This window comes from Citrus sinensis, chromosome 8, assembly GCF_022201045.2.
Source record: "Citrus sinensis cultivar Valencia sweet orange chromosome 8, DVS_A1.0, whole genome shotgun sequence".
Classification (NCBI taxonomy): Eukaryota; Viridiplantae; Streptophyta; class Magnoliopsida; order Sapindales; family Rutaceae; genus Citrus; species Citrus sinensis.
This window is the reverse complement of record NC_068563.1, coordinates 11,012,857-11,034,278: the sequence shown is the minus strand read 5'-3', so window position 1 is coordinate 11,034,278 and position 21,422 is coordinate 11,012,857. Positions and strand designations below refer to the sequence as shown.

The 21,422-nt window shown below is 33.4% G+C and overlaps 2 protein-coding genes across 2 annotated transcripts; one reads left to right on the top strand and one right to left on the bottom strand.

Moving 5' to 3' along the window:
• Positions 1–9,270: 9,270 nt before the first annotated feature.
• Positions 9,271–11,077, top strand: LOC102612704 (sugar carrier protein C-like). The gene is made up of 3 exons (XM_006487469.3): positions 9,271–9,403; positions 9,548–10,500; positions 10,595–11,077. The coding sequence occupies exons 1-3, from the start codon at positions 9,271–9,273 to the stop codon at positions 11,075–11,077; spliced, it is 1,569 nt and encodes a 522-aa protein (XP_006487532.2).
• A 7,979-nt stretch (positions 11,078–19,056) lies between these two features.
• LOC102626239 (uncharacterized) lies at positions 19,057–20,770 on the bottom strand. The gene has a single exon (XM_006487442.4). It carries the CDS (start codon positions 20,705–20,707, stop codon positions 19,235–19,237), a length of 1,473 nt encoding a protein of 490 aa, XP_006487505.2. The 5' UTR covers positions 20,708–20,770; the 3' UTR covers positions 19,057–19,234.
• Positions 20,771–21,422: the final 652 nt, after the last annotated feature.

Sequence of the window (21,422 nt, the reverse complement as noted above, 5' to 3'; positions counted from 1 at the left end):
ATATTTCTTTTAAGGCTTATTTGATAAATTAATTTTTTTTCTCCTTAAGAATATTGTTGTAAGGGTATTATTATAAAAAAAAAAGGAGTAAGGGTAGGAGTGTAACATATTTAATACCAAAAATATCTTGAGACATTTTTTAAAATATATATAGGAACTAAATGAGTACTTAAATCAAAACATAGATGATGAGTATTGGAAAATACATATTTATAAAGGGTAAAGTTGTCATTTCGTGCTCTAAATCTCACTAACATTTCTATTTTTATATGTTTAAATTTTCTAAGATTTTATTTTGTTTGTTTTATTATAAATTAAGTAGTTCATGTATTTCAGGGATATTTAGCCATTTCACGACTAATGAGAAATCAGACAGCAAAACAAATGACACTTTTAAACTCGGAATGATTGAAAATCTTAGGAGGAGCATAAAAGGGTGTTCGATATTGTTCACGTATATGGTATTGTTCATATATACGGTACTGTTCACATATACGATACGATGATCTGGCATTGACCGATAACGTGACAACATCCTATTGGACCAATGATGTGGCATTGACTAATTAGGTAACATTGACTGATGATGTGACATTGACTGATGATGTGACAGGATGCTACTGGACCAAAATACTGATGTGGCATTGACCGATGACGTGGTAACATCTAATTGGATCGAAATGTTGATGTGGTGTTAACTAATGATGTGTTCCAGTCAATCAAAGCTTGCCACGTGACGCAATCCTGAGTGTTCAAATTGTTTTCATCTAGTGGCTATGAATTACCCATTGTATCTATAAATAAAGAGCTTCCCCTTAATTTGATAGCCTTGAATCCATTTTTGAGCTCTAATTTGATGTAATTCTCTCTTCATCTTGTATTTTCTACGTATTTTAATAAAATTACTATTTTACCTCTAGTTCAATTATGAGTGGCTAGTTTATTTTGAAGTTTGGGTTGAAGGTGAAGTCTCAACATGATCCATGCGCTTAATTAGGTAAATTTATTCTCTTTTCCTCTCTAATTTATGTGGTTGTTTTGACTCACTGTTGACAGATAATGTATCTTGTCTAAATTTTGCACGTATACCAGCTCCTTAGTGAAAGATTGTTACTGTTTGGCACAATGAACACTTAGCACTATATTTATTAGAGAGAAAATTTCCCTCTAGTATTTTGTGAGTCGTCTTGAGTCAATTTCGACAGAGAGTGTATCCAAGCTATTTAGTGGATGATCTTGCCACGTTGTCGACAAAATAATTATTATCGTCTGGCGCAACGTATTCTTGACACTACATTTAATGGAAGATCATTGTCCTTTCCCACACTGAATGCTTGATACCATATTTATTAGAGTAAGGATTATAAGGAGTGGAAATACTCCCCTCATAAATTAATCAGAACTAAAATGAAAATATTAAGTTCATAGTGAATGTTGAGTGTAAATCCAGAGACTCAAGTATTTCATTTGCATTGATTTCATCTTTAATTTATTCCACCTTTTTATTTTAAATCTTAAGATAAAAAAATTTTCACTTCCAACCAACTCACATATACACTTAGAAAATTAACCATACACATAATTAAATCTACCTACTCATGGAATCAACACTCGTCACCACAAAATCTATTCTACAATAGATTTGTGTGCTTGCGAGTATAATAAAATTTGTACAATAATAGGGACTAAAAAAATATTTACCACCTCTTAAACAAAGATTGTAGAGATAAATAAACTGCATGCCAATCCCTCTATGAAGTCGGGATGGCAATAGTACCCATAAACCCGCAAATATGTTCCAACCCACCCATCAAAACTTGCCAGTTATTGCTAATTTTGTAGGTCACGGGCAGGTTTGGTATCAAAAATTAAAACTCACACTAGGTCACGGGCGAGTTTGGTATATGCCAAATATTCGGGCCAACCCGCACATTTTTCAATTATTTTTTTAAAATTTTAATAATTTTAATACTTATTATAATGCTTACATACAAATTAATTTCATTACATAATTATGGATTATTATATACTTACGAATTATTATACACTTATTAAATTTTAAATTATACTTATGGAATATTATATACCTGTTGCAATTATTATAAAATTATGAATTATTATATACTTATTATAATTTTGTTCTTCGGATTAATGTTTAGAAAGTATTACTGATTAGAAAATACTAATCTTAAATCATTATTGTAGGAATTGTGTTAGATGGGTGCTAATAGTGGCAAATGAAATGAAGAATTTTAACTTTTAGAGCTTGTGCTAAATGAGAATATGAGACGATAATTGATGCTGGTGCAGTGTTGCTACTTTTGCATAATTATGTTGTTACTTTTTGGATGCTAGTTTGTATTTTTTTTTTTTAATTGAAAGCACTTTTGCAATTTGATGGACTTATGTATTTCATACATATATTTGAAAATTAGTGTTGGATTAATGTTGAAATTTTAATTTTTCATTTACATTGAATAGATTTAGAATTGAATATTTTATTTGAAATTTTAGTTTATTGTTATAAATTTATATTTGAAATTTTAGTTTATTGTTATAAATTTATATTTGAGTTTTATAATTTAAATTTTTAGGTTTTGTTAAAAATACCTTTTAATATTTGTGTGGAATCCCATTAAAAATCCATAAGTACCATTCTAAGTTTAGTAATTGTCAAAATCCGCATCAGACGAATTTTCTTAAGAAAATAAAAACTTGCGCCAACTACAAATAGATTTGCTAATTTAAATTTTACGTAGATATAGATTTAATAATGGCAAATATGTATCGGATGGTGCCCATTGCCATCCCTCCTATGAAGAATGTACGTTGTCTCGAAAGAAGATAATTTAGGATCCTTGCAGCCTAGTACTTTGTCACTTCTGATTTGTCTACACTTCCACCGTTCCACTAAGTACTTACTCGACAATCCAATGCGCAGCATGGCTTCAATAGATTCCTAAATTTCAAATTTCATGCGATTGCAATAAAATATAACAAAAATTCCAAACATCAGCGTGTATGTGGCATTCATTAATATTTTTATGGTTGTCGTGCTCACGTATACATATACAAATATAAAATATTTATTAGGTGCAGGCGATTATAACTTATAAAGTGCAGGATTAACAGGTTTAATTAGTTTTATAGTATTTTTTTCTTGCGACCAATTCCTGGATTTGACTAAGCTAATAAGAGATCGAAATTGAAAGAGATTACATCCTTATTTATAAACATAATTTTAATCTTACTCTGATAAAGTAGATCACTAGAATCTAAATTGTTAGGGAATTTTTAATCCCACACAAGATCTTATAAGTAAAAATATCTAACAAATAATAAAAAGAAAATAGATGGAGAATTAAATCAATCTCACAACACAAGAATTTACGTAGAGAACTCCTATATCAGAGAAAATCTACGGCCGGCAAGAACAACGAGAGAAAAAATCCGCTATGTGAAAAATTACTGCAATGACTCTATTATTTTTCTCACACCAAAACCCAATAATATCCAATCTCTCAATAGACCTACAATTTATCTAACACTAGAAATTGTGTACTTGTAGAGAAAACTGATTGTTGTGTTATACAAATAAGTGAATCCAACCTATATATATATATATATATATTGACAGTTTCTTGTAGAAGAAGTATTCATTTTCTTGTACTACTTATATTCCTCCTTAAATAACTTAAGTCCCAAAAGAGAAATTACTTATTCCTTAAATAAGAATTCTCCTGAATAAGAAAACTACTAAATAAGAAAAGTCTAGTGAATATCTTTATTTGGGGTTTACAAATTCTCATTGAAAAAGGAAACATATTTTCTAACAATCTCCACCACTACTAGAAAAACAGGCTATTATGAAAGAATTTTTGTGATAGATATAAAAAAATTAGTCATTTATCACAAAAATATGACACACATGTGATAGAATTTTCATATATCAACAAGACATGATAGCTTTGTGATAGTTTCTTTTATCTGTCACTTGCACATGATAGCATATTAATATAGTAATGAAACGGTGAGTTTAAGATTGGCCAATTTGGGCATTGAAGGACACCCTGTCTTGAAGCCTTCAAAAAAAATTCTAAGTGTTGGACACTCCTTTGAACTTCACATAGAAAACCCTAATTTCTACATCCAAATCGAATCACACAAAAATACACCATCACGCTTGCCGATGACAAATTGTTGTTGTTTGTCTTTGTCGTCATCTTTATCCCCACTCCACAGCTTGCTGGCTATTCCCATTTCCCTTTTATAGCTTGAACAACTGATCTTCTTCAAGTTCGAGGCACTGTTACTGACTTCTTTCAGGAGAGGTAAGTGATTAGTTCTTTTTTTTTTTTTTGAAGAGACAACAATCACCATAAATTTCTCAAAATCCCTAAAATTATGCCAATAAAAGGAAAAAAATAAAGCCGTTCCATGGCCTTAAAGGACTGACTTCGAGCTCGTGGACTAACGTGCCAATCACTCCGCTTTATGGCCTTCGTGGAACGATTCCGTGACACGCGAGTGGCAGCGTGCTATTTACATGGAGTCGGATCGGAGAAGATTGTACTACGAGGAGTTGGCGACGTGAGAAAGACAGCGAGTTAGCTACTACGTCTTAGACTTAAGGTAAAATTTTGGCAGAATTTGAGCTGAAATTTAGTGGGTTTTGAGTGGTAAGATGAGGTTTTGAGAGAGGAAAATGAATGTTTGGCTGGCGAGAAAGTGAGAGAAATTTTTGAGTGTGGAGTGATGGCTTCTCTGTTTTTACTTCTTTATTGTTCGTTATTGAGTAGATTGTGACGATACAAACTTTTAACATTGTTTACTTAATTAATTGGATAACAATCTTACATGATTGTTTTTATTTATCAGATAAATCAGTTAGAGAAGAATGGAGATGTTGTTGCTCAGGCACGAGCAATTACAGCAGTCTAGACACTCTGCCCTGTCTTTCTTTCAATGTTGTTGGCACACTGAATAATTTCCTTAGTGACAAGTTAACCAAATTTAGAGGTATATGTGATTTTGATTTGACTTACTCTTAATGAAATACAATTAACGAATGTTTCTGTTGTTTCTAAGCCTTTTGGAGAGTTCGGATTGAAGCAACGTTTGCCTTACCTAATACAACATCTAAGGTATTGTTATTATTCTCACCTTTATTTATTAAATATATTGAGCACATGGTAGGTCCACCAAAATGTATGCAAAATCTATTCACCAGAGGTATTCGCATAAAGTGAATTTTTGTGAGAGACTGTTCTTCAACTGTGAAAACTACTTTGGTAGTTCTCAAACCCATTACAATTGATTGGTGCTTGTGTTTTTCTATTAAAAAGATATCTTCTGTAAAATCTTTGTGAACTACATTTTTGGAAATGCAAATGCTTTGTGTGGTGGTGATTGTGCTTATTTGCTTGGTCTTCTAGCATTTCAGTGAAATGATTTATTTTGACTTGTGCTTATGACTAACTTGTTGACAGAGAAACTAGGCCATTATGGATGCACTGATATGAATCCTATAATTTTTCTCTTAATTGACATGTTGAACTTTTTGGAAGATATTTTTTTTAGTTGATTTGTCACATATTGTGCTTTATTAGTTGGAAATGTTTTGGTTTGTGGACCATGTTGCACTTACCAGTTCTCAATATTGATATATGATATATACGCACTGTTGGATTGGAAATTGATTGAGTTGGTTTGCTCCATCTGGTGATATTTTATAAAAGTCGAAGGTTTGATGAGAATATTGGACTCCCCAAGTGAGAATCTATCTAAGTTTGAAATTGTTCTGATATCATTGCTGCAGCACTTTGTTAACGTTTTTATTTTCTGCTGATCATTCCAGGCCAAATGATATCCGTAATTTTTCAAAGTACTTGTTCTTGAGGTAAGGTATGTAATGAGTTGTGTGAAGTGGGATGTGATAATAATTTTGCCCTTGCTTCATGTGATGAACTCGCACATAATTTGCCCTTGCTTTATGTGATGAAATCTTTGGGTGGTTTGTTTATTTAGTGTTTTTCTATTTCTTTTTATATGCTAATTTTCATAGTTCTAGAGCAAGTCTTTCTCTAGTCATTTTGAAATACTTCCACATGTTGCTTCTTAGCCAAGATTGTCTTGCCCTAATGAACAAGTTAAATGGATTTGCGTTGCTTGGAGTCTCAGTGTAATATATGTGTTTTAGAACTTAGATTGATAAACAAATTTGAACAAATATAGTGGAAGAAGAATAAAGAGAAGATTAAAAAAAAGAGTAGAAATAAAGAAAAGGATGGTGAAACTTTACGAGAATAGGGGAATCAAGAGAAGAGGATAGAATTTTGATGGATTTTGTTAGATGTTGTTCATTAATTAATTTGTAATCTTGGAAAAATACTTTATCATGAATTGGGTTAATTGTAAGTGGCCAATACACTAATATATATTCTTCTAGCACTCATCTAAATGTAATCTGTGTTTCAGGTGATGTTGGTGGCTCTTGGGAATTTACTATCAGTGTTCTTTTTACGAATTAATTTTTTTTCTAATGATGGGGTAGTGATTGAATATTGTAGAGAATTTATGAGCTATTCTTACGGATTTGATTCACCATGTATTTTGATGATACTATTTGTTGGAAGTTTCAAGTAATTGAAATTTTTAGTATATGGTGATATTTGGTATTTGATAGTTATTATGAATTTGAATGTAATTTTTATCTCAGTTAATTCAAATTTAAAAATGTGGCTTTTGTTATTTCTATTTCAAAATTCTGGAATTTAAATAATATTAATTAGTATTATTATAATTTCAAAATTAAAAATAATAATTTTATTTTTTTTAAACCTTAAATCTCATGACAGAGAATGTGAATCATCAATACATGAAAGATTTTGAAAAAGCCCACCAAATTCAATATAATTTAAATTACCTGCTAAAATTTCCAATTAATTCTCAAAAGCCTTGCAAAACGATGTCGCTTAGTTCGTGACATATGCGTGATAGATATACACTGTCACAAGAACATGTGATAGAAATGTTGTCATAGATTTATGACAGGGGCTACAATGACAGATGGAAACTCTATCATAAGAGGGGTCGGATGACAGATATTCTCTGTCATGGTAGCCCATTTTTCTAGTAGTGCGCCTTGGCGAGTTTTTTTATTAAGAGATAAAACAAGATCAACTATATTGTCTTCACCTTCTTTATTCCACCATAACCACATTCACATAGATCTTATCAAAATCACTCCACCAAGGATAAAATTATATGCTTTATACAGTATCCATGATTATCTACATTGAGAATCATCACACTCCACCTTATCTAGAGTATACATATTCGGCACATATCGGTTACCCTGCTGAAAATAACCACTCTCATGTTTGGCTTCTTTAAGAGTCCTTAACCATCAACATAAAAAATTCTACCACACACTTTGCATTAATGTCAAACCATGTCTTGTGGGCAAATCTTGCGGACCCATTAGCAATAACACACCTCTTTTATGGTACTAGCAACTAGCCATAAGGATGCCTTCATCATCTATTACAGGTACTATCGTCTCCCATAAAAAATGAGAGACTTTCCAACAACAATACTATTAGTATCTTCATATACTAACATAGAGCCACTTGTAGGACTTGCTGCAGTCACTTTCTAACAATCTCTTTTAAGGTGTCCTGATTGTCCACACACCCAAAAGACTTCTTTCTTCTTGGAGTTATTTTTCTTTCAATTATCAACTATTGATTCTGGATCATTAGAAGCTTCGTTACTTCTATCACTCAACCTTCGTTCTTCTGAAAGTAAAGTACTAGTAACTTCTTCAAGATCTTTCTCATACATTAAAGTAAGCAACAAATGCTTGTCGAAAGTTGGAAGCGACCACAATAGCCTAAGTACCTTGTCCTCGTCTTCAATTTTAACTCCAATAGCTTCTAATTTTATCATGATGCCATTGAGAACGCTAAGAAGATTAGAAATTTTGTACCTTCAACCATTTTCAGCTTGTGAAATTGCTCCTTAAGGTATAAATAACTAAAAATGCTTTTTGTCTAATACAAATTTTCTAATCTCCCCCAAAGTTCTTTTGCCGAATGAACTTTTCCTATATTCACAAGAACATTCTTTGCTAGACATAATCATTAGCATTTGTAGCTCTTTCATCCAATTCTTCCCAATCTTCTTCACTCATAATAATAGATTTTGTAAAGTTACAGCTAGAAGCAAGTGATGGTTTGCCCTTTAAAGCTTTGTGTAGCCTAGATTGAATCAATACATCCTTGACTTGAATTTACCACAAAACAAAATTGATTCTTCTACCAAACTTCAACCTTAATCCTCATAGGATTTCAAAATTTATTTGTAGACATAATTGCCTTGCAAAATAACCTCTAGCTCTGATACTACTTGCCACAAAATTTTTTAATCCCACCCAAGATCTTGCAAGCAAAATATCAAACAAACAATATACATAAAATAGATGAAGAATAAAACAAATCACATAACACAAGAATTTACGTGAAATAATCTTATACCAAAGAAAAATCACGGCCATCAAAGATGATGAGAGAAAAAAATCCACTATGGAAAAAATTATTACAATCATTCTAGAAAATAATTACACTAAAATCCCAATAACAGTCAATCTCTCAATCAACCCACCTTTCTCACATTAGAAACTGTCTACTTACAAAGAAATTTGATTTTTGTGTTATGCAAATAAATGAACTCAATCTCCCTATGTAGTGATTATTTATTGTAGGAGAAGTAATCATTTTCTTATACTAATTATATTCCTCCTCCAATAAGTTAAGTTCAAAGGGAAAATTAATTTTCCTTTAAATAGGAATTTTTCTGAATAAGAAAATTAGTAATAAGAAATTTATAGAAAATATCTTATTTTAATAATTAATATTTATAAATCCTCACTGAAAGAGGACACGTATTTCCTAACAGAAATCACAATTAAATAAGGAATACAAATTAAACAAAATAATATTTTCTTTAATAACGGAGTTGTTGTTTAATGAAATTGCGGATAAGAAAAGGATTCGGAAAACAATTAAAATTTTATCTATATAAACACTTGCATGTGCTGATCGAAAACCAATGTAAATTCTTCTTATGTTAAGCCTCCCAGCTCTTCAATTTCGTCCAATTTTTTCTGCTTTCTTTCTTCTCCCTATTCATCTTCGACTGTCTGCTGTGTTTTTAGAATACTTCTTAAAATTAAGAAATAAATAAATAAATAAATAAAAGGCGGAAACTATGCCTGCTGCCGGCGTTTTTGATAATGGTAATGGCAAAGGTTACCCAGGAAAACTTACCCCGTTCGTCACAGTAACATGTATTGTTGCTGCCATGGGTGGTCTCATCTTTGGTTACGACATTGGGATTTCAGGTAATTATATTTACTAAAAATTAGTAAATTCTCAAGTGCAGATATCTGTAATTTATTCGTTCGTACGCAACTCGTATATCTTTTGTTTGATTGATTTTTTTTTTTTTGGGGGGGCTAATTATGATTTTAATGATTAATTGACAGGTGGTGTGACCTCAATGCCTTCGTTTTTGAAGAGGTTTTTCCCGTCGGTGTACAGGAAGCAACAGGCAAACTCATCAACGAATCAGTACTGTCAATACAACAGCGAGACGTTGACACTGTTCACGTCTTCGCTATACTTGGCTGCTTTACTATCATCGCTGGTAGCATCATCCGTGACGAGAAAATTCGGAAGAAAAAAGTCAATGTTATTCGGTGGCGTCCTGTTTTTCGCCGGTGCCTTAATCAATGGCTTCGCCCAAGGCGTTTGGATGCTCATCTTTGGCCGACTTTTACTTGGTTTCGGCATCGGCTTCGCAAACCAATCCGTGCCTTTGTACCTCTCCGAGATGGCCCCCTACAAGTACAGAGGAGCACTGAACATTGGGTTTCAATTGTCAATCACAATTGGAATCCTCATCGCCAATGTGTTGAACTACTTCTTCGCTAAGATAAAGGGTGGCTGGGGATGGCGTTTGAGCTTAGGCGGCGCCATGGTCCCTGCCCTCATCATCACCATCGGCTCACTCGTCCTCCCGGACACACCAAATTCAATGATTGAACGTGGCCAGCGCGATGAAGCCAGAGAGAAACTTAGGAAAATTCGCGGCGTTAATGATGTTGATGAGGAGTTCAATGATCTTGTTGCAGCCAGTGAAGCATCTAAGCAAGTTGAACATCCTTGGGGGAACTTGTTGAAAAGGAAGTACAGGCCTCACCTTACCATGGCCATTCTAATTCCATTCTTCCAGCAGCTCACTGGCATTAATGTTATCATGTTTTACGCTCCTGTTTTGTTCAACACAATTGGTTTCGGCAATGACGCATCACTCATGTCCGCCGTGATCACCGGCCTTGTCAATGCTTGCGCAACATTGGTTTCTATTTACGGCGTCGACAAGTGGGGAAGGAGATCTCTCTTCCTTGAAGGGGGCACTCAAATGTTAATCTGCCAGGTACTAGATATTTGTTACCAGCTTTAACTCTTACTCTTTAACTATTATTTAATTCATGACATCTGCTACTTAACTCTTATTTGTATTGTCTAAGGCTATTGTTGCTGCTTGCATTGGTGCTAAGTTCGGAGTTGATGGGAATCCTGGAGTATTACCCAAGTGGTATGCCGTTGTTGTCGTGCTTTTCATCTGCATATATGTTGCTGCATTTGCCTGGTCTTGGGGTCCCCTGGGATGGTTGGTGCCTAGTGAAATTTTCCCACTCGAAATCCGATCGGCGGCACAGAGCGTGAATGTCTCTGTCAACATGGCATTCACATTCGTAGTGGCACAAATTTTCTTGAACATACTGTGCCATCTCAAGTTTGGCTTGTTCATTTTCTTCGCATTCTTCGTATTGGTGATGTCCATCTTTATCTTCTTCTTCTTGCCTGAGACGAATGGGATTCCAATTGAAGAAATGGGTCAAGTTTGGAAGAATCACTGGTTCTGGTCCCGTTATGTCGGAGAAGACGATTTCGTCTCCAATGGTGGCCTGGAGTTGCAGAAAGGAAGCAACGCTATCAACAATGTTTAATGTTTGATCTGATCAACTCTGGATTTTTACTTTTTCAGTTTTATGGTAGTAAATACATAACTATACTTCCTTTTTGATAGCAGAAGTGTTTGTTAGAATTCCAAATATAATGATTTCTAGTTTATTTTCTAGTTTAATCAGTTTTCCTTGTTAAGTTCTGTTTTAATTGTTTTCCTCTATTTATTCATCAGAAATTATCACCATTAAACTTTAATTTTTTCCCAACAAGATAGGAAGCAAATTGTTTAGAATGCTAGATTGTGATGTCTGAGAATTTAAGGGTTTTGACCTTCTTTAGTTGGTCACCCGAATCTGAGTTACTGAATCTGAGTTGAGTTTGGATTCTAGAGAAAAATAGAGGGGCTATAAAGCATTCAAGCTTTCCTACCCTCTACTTTTTTCACCCAAAAAAAAAGGCCATAAAATATAGCCTGGGTGAGGCAACGTGGCTAGCCAATTTTGGAGGGGACTCGTGATATTAAAAATTAAATTTGGGTTACTTGTCAAACACCTAACCCGAAATACCAAACTCAAGATCACGCCAAGAATGTGCAATTTGAGTTGTTCATGCACCCCCGGTTAGCGTATGCGTATTAACAAACAAAAGAGCATGATTTTGAAGAATAATGGCTCGCAATAACTTAGTTATATCCTGCTTACAATCTTTCAAATCAAACAAATGTTCTGAGTCTTCTGACTATTATTTAAAGCCAACTGATCAGTCAGTTAACAATGCCACAAGTATTTCTTCTCCCATGATATTATACTATTACTATCCACTTATTTCAATTTCTAAATATTAATTAAGCATTGTTCTTTATATTAAAAAATAATAACATTGTTTGATTTAAAATATATCTCCGAAAACCCACCAACAAATGACCTACAAATATATACACTGTTAAGTCAACATAAAACAGTATAAATAATCCCAGGGTAAGCCTAAACATGAGTTTTGGTCTTATATGGGCTTCCATGAGATTTCTAACATGACTATTCCCCACTAGCCTTGTATCACAAGATAATTTTGTTTTGTTTGTTTGATCTTTTTTTTTTTTAAATTTTTTTTAACATGCTAAGGTTCTTCAAATAAGTTTAGCCAAGAGCTCAATATCAATTTGGTCTTAAGTGCATGGCTTAAATTTTGGTTATATTCAGAATTTTTGACCCAATTCATTTAAAGTTCAACTCAAATTCAGTTCATTTTTTTTATTTTGGCACCCTTAACAGCAACATAATATTTTTAGAAAAGATGAACTAAAAATTTTATAGATGATAATAGTTTTTAGCATCTATCTCTCTTATGACTCAAACTTGAGTAGTCAATTAATTAACTAAAGCCTTTATTATATATTTTATTTATATTGTTTTTTTAAATATTAGTATATCTTTTTTTATCTACATCCATACTATTATACTTAAATATCTTATCTTTCCCATTTCTGCCATGGCTAATTACATATACATTGAGATTACTTATCAACTGCTCAATTTAATCTAAAAATTTAGATTACACTAGTTGGTCCATCATACATGATGCCGCTTTGTTGACTTCCTAAAGAGCTCTTAACAGAGCACATCCAGTTTGACTTGCTCATATCATATCACTATTTAAAATGCATAAGTTAAGACAGACTTGTTTGGTATTAAGATGTTGTAGCTTTTAGATTATAGTTGTTGTTAAAAAAAAAACTATAAAATAAAAGTTAATAGTACATAACAAGTACAATTTTAAATAATAATTTGACAAAATTAGTAAAAATATAATTAATTTTTCATCATACGAATGTAAAATCAGATCAATTTAACTTCCAAACAACAACTAATATTTATAAAATATTTTAATATTGTAACTTTTAAAATCGACTGTTGCTGCTGTGTCTCAGCTCCATCTCAACTAGTGGTGGTGGTGGTGCTGCGTCTCTACTTTGTTTCGGCTGGTGGCAAATCGACTGCTGCTGCTGTGCTGAGGATCGCTGCTGCTGCTTCTGCTGCTGGTGGAGCGACTATTGCTGCTCAAGTGCAATAGGAGTCCATCGCAAGTGCAGCCAAAATTGATGAGGTTAAAGCCAAAGAATTCAATGAGGAGATGAAGAGCAAGTATGGGCAGTGATCAAAACTAATTTTGAAGGTTGCGCTGAACTGAAACCCACTACTTGGGGTTGATGTGAATTGTTACTTCAATTTTGTTTTTAAGTACTTTTATATGGACTTTGTTTTGTTTAGTCACTGCAGTGATGGCTAGTTAGCTATGAAACAATAAATGAAATATTTCATGTTTTATATTAATTAAACTTGGAATATTTCGTGTCTTATATTAATTAAACTTATTTGTTGGATTCTAAAAAAATCTATTCTTTAAATCTAATCTTTTTTAGTTATAAGTGTGGCTTAAATGTTTAGTAAAAAATATTTCTGAAAGTAGTATTACCGAACACATACTTATTGTTTTTATTCTTGTCAATTATGATTGCCGAACACATATTATTATTTTTAATTTTAAAATATAGAATACAAAAAATATACCAGACCTATATTTAAATTTAAAATGCAACAATTATAAAATATTATTTTCATTCTATTTTTATTTTTATAAAATACTAATTTAGAAACAATATCAAATATATCCTTAGTTTTTTTAAAAATGGTGTAGGAAAGAATTTAGTATATTCAAATAACTCTACTTTTGAGAATTAAATTTATATTTAAAATGATTTCATATCACATGTATCTTCACGTTTATTATAAAGGGTAAAAGTTCATTTAGTCCCTATATTTTAAAATTAGTATCCATTTAGTCCCTGTATTTTTAAAAATACTTCAAAACATTCATGCCGTTAAAGTATTGATACCCCTACCGTTACTTTTTATTTATTTTGGCTTACTTTTACAATATTATCATTTTATAATAGTTTTCTTTGTTTGGACATTAATAAAAAGAAAATAATTAAATTACCAATTTAACTCTAAAAAATAAAAATAAAAAATTATGTCAAAAATTATATGCACACTATCAAGTGTGCAAATGATGCTTGCAAATATATATATATATAATTTTTTTATTTTTTAAAGTTAAATTGGTAATTCAATTATTTTATTTTTATTAATGTCCAAACAAAAAAATTATTATAAAAGGGTAATATTGTAAAGTAAACCAAAAGAAATAAAAAATAATGGTAGGGGTATCAATACTTTAACGGCATGGATATTTCGAGGTATTTTTAAAAATACGGGAACTAAATAGACACTAATCTTAAAATATAGGAACTAAATAAGCTTTTATCCTATTATAAAATTTTAAACCATCTTTATTCAATTAAAAAATAAAATCATTAAATTTAAAGATATTGTTATTCTAGCAGACTATTTTTACAGAACTAATAATAATTATTCTAAAAGCTTCAACATTATTAACCTACACGAGAGTGTCGAGATTTAAATTCTTACCATGAGTGTAATAAACAAATAAGAAGACTACCAAAGTCCAACGCTAACAAAATTTATTTTCTTTACAAAAATAAATTAAAAAATAAATCCTGAAAATAGGATAAGGCGTATTCTGTTCTGCCGCGTAATCCTCACTTTCTGTTGTCAGAACCGCGGAAGTTTTGTTAGGTACTCAGGTGAGTAGAGTTCCGTGAGAGCGGGTCTCGATAGTAATTAGAAAAACGAAAACAAAAATCCCAAAACATGCTTACTAAATTGGGCTGCACTCGGGCTATTTGGTTGGGCCATAACTATGTCTGTTTCCTAACGGACGCTGATTTTCTCTATCCTAGTGCATGCGCGCTCATCGGTTAATGCAGTCGGATCTTACTGTGTTTTGAGTGAATTGCCGAAATTCGCCTACAAAAATGTGGGAAATCATTTACAGAGAAGTTAAGCTTCAAAATCATTTACATGATTTTACCCAAACATCAACCATTACAGCACATTAAGATGCCCTGCTGGATCATCAACTTCAACTGCCGATTAGCCTTTACAAAATTCAACTGACAATTTACCATAAGAAATTAAAGCATAGAAACACAACAGAAGCTCTAATACTACTTGTGCCAAGCTACAATGAAACATCTAAATCCCAAACATAGTCCAGCCATATTATTAAGGCTTAAAGACTGAGTATTTCGGTGATGCATAAAGTCCTAGCAAATGCACATGTAGAGGCAGAAACTCAAATAAGAGACTGTGCAGCGAAGAGCAAGTTAACATGCTCCAAATGCTTGAAAGCAGGTACGCAGCTTTGGTCTGGTCCATTATAGAACTGTTTTATACTTCAGGTTATATGTTTCTACGATGTTAACAAGATAGATCTACCAAATACCTATGGCATATAATGGACATTGTACTAGTAGAGGAAGTAGAGTTACCAGAAATTTTCATTTCTTTCCATCGTGGTTTTCCATGATTTTGCTACACCAACAATAACCAAATCTTGAGAAGGAAATTTAATAAAAGGAGCAAACCTTGAAACCAACAATTAATCTGGAGATCAATAAAATAAAATCTAACTAGTTGAATAAATTTTAGAATGAATTACCGACTAATGCAGGCATTATATGACACCAATGATATCAACATAGTAAGAGGTTGAGAGTCAAGGCTCAATACATTTGTTTCTTCCATGCTCATTGCTTCACAAGAAGGTGCAAGAAGCCATATTCGGTAGCCCAAAGTCAGACTGAAGAGTTAAGAGATACCACCGGCCAACCCCTTACCACAATTTTTTTGCAAATTATAAAATGAAGAAAAGAAATTAGATGTGACTAATTTCCCATCCTTCCAACCTACTTTGTATCCATGAGGATAAATTCTCCTTTAGAGCTTCCAGCAACTGATCTTTTAGCATTCAACAGCAAACGCACATCTCTGTCCAATCAACTACACACCACTCAGAAATTGCATCACATAAAAAGATGCACATAGTTAGTACACAGACAGATGAAGAGACGACACTTTGTTACCAATCCTGACTTTTCAGGAGACAACCAAGTCAAATACGATGTCATACCAAAATAAGCAAGGGAACTTAAGTTAGGAAGAAACCGATCTAGCAAAATAATACCAATCAGAAAGATCTTCTTTGAGCAAAAATAAAGGGTCAACTATATTTACCCCTAGATGTTTTGACTATCTTCAACCCGCCACCCCAACCTATTGAAAACATCATCCCACCCGCATTTACCATCAAGAAGACAAAAACCGAGGAAGCATTCACCAACGCAACCTGCATTTACCCTAAACTTTTGAATGGTAAATGGGCGTTCGGTTGATGTTTTCAATAGGTTGAGGGTGGGTTGACGATAGTCAAAACAACAGGGGATGAATAGAAATTAACCAAAATAAATAAAATTAAAAAATAAAAAATAACAAAGAAAGAGAAGCGGCAGCAAGAAAGCGAAATAGAAGAACAATATATTTTTCACTTTCTACTAAATCTATTTGAGAGTTAGAGTTATTTGTTCAAAAATAAACAGTTTATGCAAAGTGAACGCATTTCTCATTTGTATTTCCCATCATCTGACTTGAAATGGAAAGTAACTTTAGCAAACAATACTAGTCTAATCTCTAAAAACCACTTGCTTCCCCTTCATCCATTTGTGCAAAAACTACCTCTTGGGAACAATAAAATTTATTCATAAAGAGGAAATAAGAAGGGATATATATACAGGTATATACATAATAACTAAATGAGAAGAAACAAAGAATGTCATAGTGCATGCGAGGATGACAAAAGGGCGAACGAGCCATCCACGAATCAAGGAGCCATCCATGAATCAAGGACATATTATCCACCAAAAACCTAACAGAGTAACAAAAGAAGGATATATCATATTGAACTTAAAATTATTCAATACCCGTATATAATGAAAGACACTCCTCAAAAAGAAACACCATAATATAATAGTTATTCTTCTAAACTGAAAAATAGAGGAAAATGTAGATTCAAATTTAAAGGGACCTCAGATATTCTGAAAGAGAACAATGCATTCATAAATTAAACATCAGTTTCCTTTTTAGCCTTCTTATTTAAAAAAAAAAGAAAAAAAAAGAAAGAAGTGGTGGGACAGCCCCTTTCAATATATGTTTTCTTCATTACGTTGTTCTTCCTGCCATCCTACTTACATCTCCAAGGGCCACTCAACAGCTAGATGGGAAGCCTTTCCATTCCTTCTTTGATAAGTAACCAAATACTTATAAAAGATGTATTAGAAGGACAAAAAAAAAAAAAAAAAGTATCCTGTAGTGTAGTCCTATAAAAAATGGCAACATCAAGCATTATTACTGCAAAACAGTATCCCAGTTTCCAAAATGAAAAAAGAGAAGAGCATCGGTATACTTAAGGAACAGAAGCCCATAAAAACATTGATTTCCTCTTCAAGAGTTTCCCCTGATATCTTCTTCTAAAGTTTCCTTGAAATCCTTTCGTTCCTCTCCAACTAAATTACCCAGTAAACAGCCAAATTTAAATGAGATTCTTCAAATGAGATTTCACTTCTCTCCCTTCAATATTGAAGTTCCACTTCTTGTTCTTCAATTACTATTATTTTATATTTGCATCACTACAAAATCATTTCTAAACCTATTTTTATTTGAAAAGACTTTTGGAAAGTAGTCATATCAGCAAATTTGATTAAAATAATATAAATCTATTTCTATTTGAAGAGCCTTTTGGAAGGAAGCTTATTCCTTCGCTCTTTTATTTGCTTCATAGGTAAGCAAATAAGTATTTGAAGAGTATAATTAGATGAGCCTTTCGGAGTTGCTCTAACAAAACCATATAAAAATGTTTTGAAGGGCAAGATCTAAAATACTCATGTTAATTCATTTATATTGACATTTCCTTTTACCTCGCATGAGAATCAGTTAACCTTCTAAATATTAGGTTAAAACAACAACAATAAGCAGATGGCATAGTGATTCTAGCTGCCTTCAAGTTGTTTCCCTTTTCATATGAAGTCTGAAGGCATCTTCGTCTAAATGATTAAGATATTGTGATTTGGCTACTACAATAAGGCATTTATCTGAATAAAAAATAGTTCGTATGATTTTTACGGGAATATAGGTATGAATGATATAACAACACAGTAAAAGTGATTCACATCGCATAGACTACTCATTAATTTCATGAAAACTTTATCTTGTTCATCACATTCATCCCCAACACACCACCACCGAGACCATCATTATAACCACCACCACCACCATTCTAGTTCTCATTTCATAACTATTGCTATACTTCTTTATAACACGAAAACCACAAACAATGATTCTATTTACAAGAATAAATGTCAAAATATTGATTTTCACATCTTTCTCAAACGAGAGACAAGTAGATTTGACTCTTACATTCACAGATGAAAGAAAAAGGGAAAAAAGAAATGGTGAAAAAAAAAAATAGTAGTTGTACTTATACATTCAGAGTTTATAAGAGTGCATCAGATTTAGATCTATCCAGAACATATATTAGTGTTACCTAAAACCAACTTGAATGGGATTTTTTTTCTTTTTCCCAAAGAAAGTCTAAACTATATAACTCACAATTAAATATCTTCAGCCATATTCTACTGCATGATTAACAACCAAACAGGAAGAAAACAATCCACTCCTGAACTACATCAATAACAATTAAAAGGAAAAACAATATTTCATATGATATGCATTGGACACTTAAAATTGATAAAAATAAATAAATGATAGTTTAGCCGGCCACAGGAAGAGAAGAAAATAAATAAATATGCATGTTCATATCAAACAAAATTATTCAAAAAGATTAAAATCATGTTCATTGATATAAAGCTTAATGAGGCTCCTAGTGAAGCTCTTAAGGACGGCTTAGTAATGAGGCTCCTAGTTAAGCTTAACAGGAAAAAAATTAATATATATATGTTCAAGATTTTAGAAACTACTTATCGTGCTAAATTATAAGTAAACCATACTTAAAAAGCATGCCAATCCACAATGAAAAGAGGGAGCACTTAATGTCAGCAATAAGACATACCTTATTGCACAAAAATATATACTAGATTTCAACTCCCAGCAACCAAAATGCCAGAGCCAGTACCTCTACATGATTTAAACTACTACAAACATACCAAAACTACAACAGCAACTAGGGCAATGAACATCATCAACAACAGGGAGAGTCTTACTTCACTAAGTTGGCTTAACCTTATCATCTTTCACCACATTGAGTATCGGCAAACTACTCAAAAACTCGTCAAGCCCCTCGAAAAAGACACCATCGATATTATCCTCCATTCCATTCTCTGGATTCATTCTTGGTGGCACTGCCGCCATCGGCTCTTCCAACTCATTACTAAACTCCACATTCAAGTCCAACCCATTCCCCATTTGCTTCTTTCCGCTACTTCTAAGAACTCTCGCCCCACCACCACCACTTGAAGTCCCAACCATTCCATCCACATTACCACCCGCATTTTGATTTTCCTTTTGATTTTGGCTGCCCCTCTTACCCCTCTCAACCGGGGTTCTTTTCACATTTTTTCTAACTTCATTCCCTTTTCCTTTAACATTTTTGGCCTTCTTTTTCTTCTTATTACTCCCCCACTCATCATCAGATTCCTCAGGATCAGATTCTGAATCAGAAATGAGCACCTCATCATACAAAACTTGAACTCGTTTATTTGTCTTCTTATTATTTTGCCCTGGCTTCGGGCAAGCAAACATAGGAGATACCGGGGTCCACTTAGAAAAATTTCCGCCCGTGTCTTTCGCATTGCCTGAGTAACCAACCGGAAAGAAACCCCAACAACAAAAATACGTATCTTTCTCCGTCACAGGCGGTGACGCAATCATTACCCCATGAAATGCTCTTTTACAGTTTTGACACTTGAGCGTACAGTCCTCGTAAGCCTTTGGGTACTCGTAGAGAATGTAACAATAGGGACACGCCGTCCAGAAACGCGGTCCCTCATACGCTGCCTCGCTCGGACGGTTCGACTCGGTCCGACTCGTTCGAGCTTCGTGAGTCGACTCAGTCACGTTATTCGAACTTGACCTCTCTTCTTCTACTGTCCTATTGCTTACGCCTTTGTCCTTATTAAGCGGACTTATTTTAGCCTGAGGTGGCGGGCTCCTTCTCGCCGGAGGAGGCGGGCTTCTTCTGACCGGCTGCGACTGTATCGGCTGCGGTGGCTGAGGTGGAGGTGGCATTTGAGTTTGCCTCGGTCGTTCACCGAGTTGACTCAGCTGCAAATCCGTATCGTACATTATCTTTCTCGCGGGATTCGACAGTATCGACCATGCGTCGTAAACGAGCTTGAAGGACCGATCCGCAAAGGGGAAGCGGTTCCGCTCGGGACTGAGTAACAGCGCGAGTTTCCGGTACTGAGTTGCGATGAGTTCGATGGAGTGAGTGAAGCGAGCGAGTTGGAGAATCGCGTACCAGTCATGGTACTGGTTACCGTTGGAGGTGATTATGATGGACTCGCCGGCGATGATCGTGTCGGCGACGGCGAGGACCTGGTTGGGAGCCTCGAAACTCGGGTCGTACTCACGTGCGCGGATCGCAAAGCTGCGGGCCCCTTGGAAGTCATGTGACGATAATACTTTCTCGGCCACGCTCAGCCACCGCTCCGCTTCCGCTCTGTTGAAGCCAGTCGCCATGTCCCCTGTCCCTCTCTCTCTATTTCTTCCTCTAAACAACAAATTTTTAAGTGAAGAGTAAGGAGCAACAAAAGTGGACTGCTATTATTTTTTAAAGTAATATCATTAAGTTCCCCATATTTTTACAATTTTCTGGAAACTAAAACGTTGTTTTCATTTGTATTAATTAGGTCCTTAATCATAATTAATTATTAAAAGTAAAAATTTAAATAATATTTTATATTTAAATATTGTTTTAGCAAGGTTATTTATTTATCACTAAATGAATCATTTATAAATTTATTAGTAAATAAATAATTATGAATTTAGGAAGAGTTTTATATTTTAATTACTTGTATCATCTTATCACAGACGAATCCAGCTCATGACCACAGCAATCTATGTAAGTAATTTTATTATTATTTAATTTAGCCCCATTAAATTTATTAAATTAACTTCTACAAACTTATAGAGCCATAAAATTTTAGTTTTTACACTTTGTTATTATGTAATTTAACTTCCAGTAAATCATTTTTTTAGATTTGCTAATACATTTTAATACACATATTGCCCTTTTGACCAAAATTCACAAAAATTCATATACTAGACATAAATAATGGATGTAGCTAAAATTAATATGTTTACATATATAGTATAGAATTCTAAGAGTTATCACATATACTTTTAATAAGTGTTGTGTAGATGTACATGAAAGTGGAAAAATTAATGTAAGTAC

Excerpts from the sequence above, each read along its gene's own strand:
- LOC102626239 (XM_006487442.4), bottom strand. The coding sequence starts at position 20,707 with ATGGCGACTGGCTTCAACAGAGCGGAAGCGGAGCGGTGGCTGAGCGTG.
- LOC102612704 (XM_006487469.3), top strand. The coding sequence starts at position 9,271 with ATGCCTGCTGCCGGCGTTTTTGATAATGGTAATGGCAAAGGTTACCCA. Across the intron at positions 9,404-9,547 it reads TTACGACATTGGGATTTCAG|GTGGTGTGACCTCAATGCCT; the intron begins GTAATTATATTT and ends ATTAATTGACAG. Across the intron at positions 10,501-10,594 it reads CTCAAATGTTAATCTGCCAG|GCTATTGTTGCTGCTTGCAT; the intron begins GTACTAGATATT and ends GTATTGTCTAAG.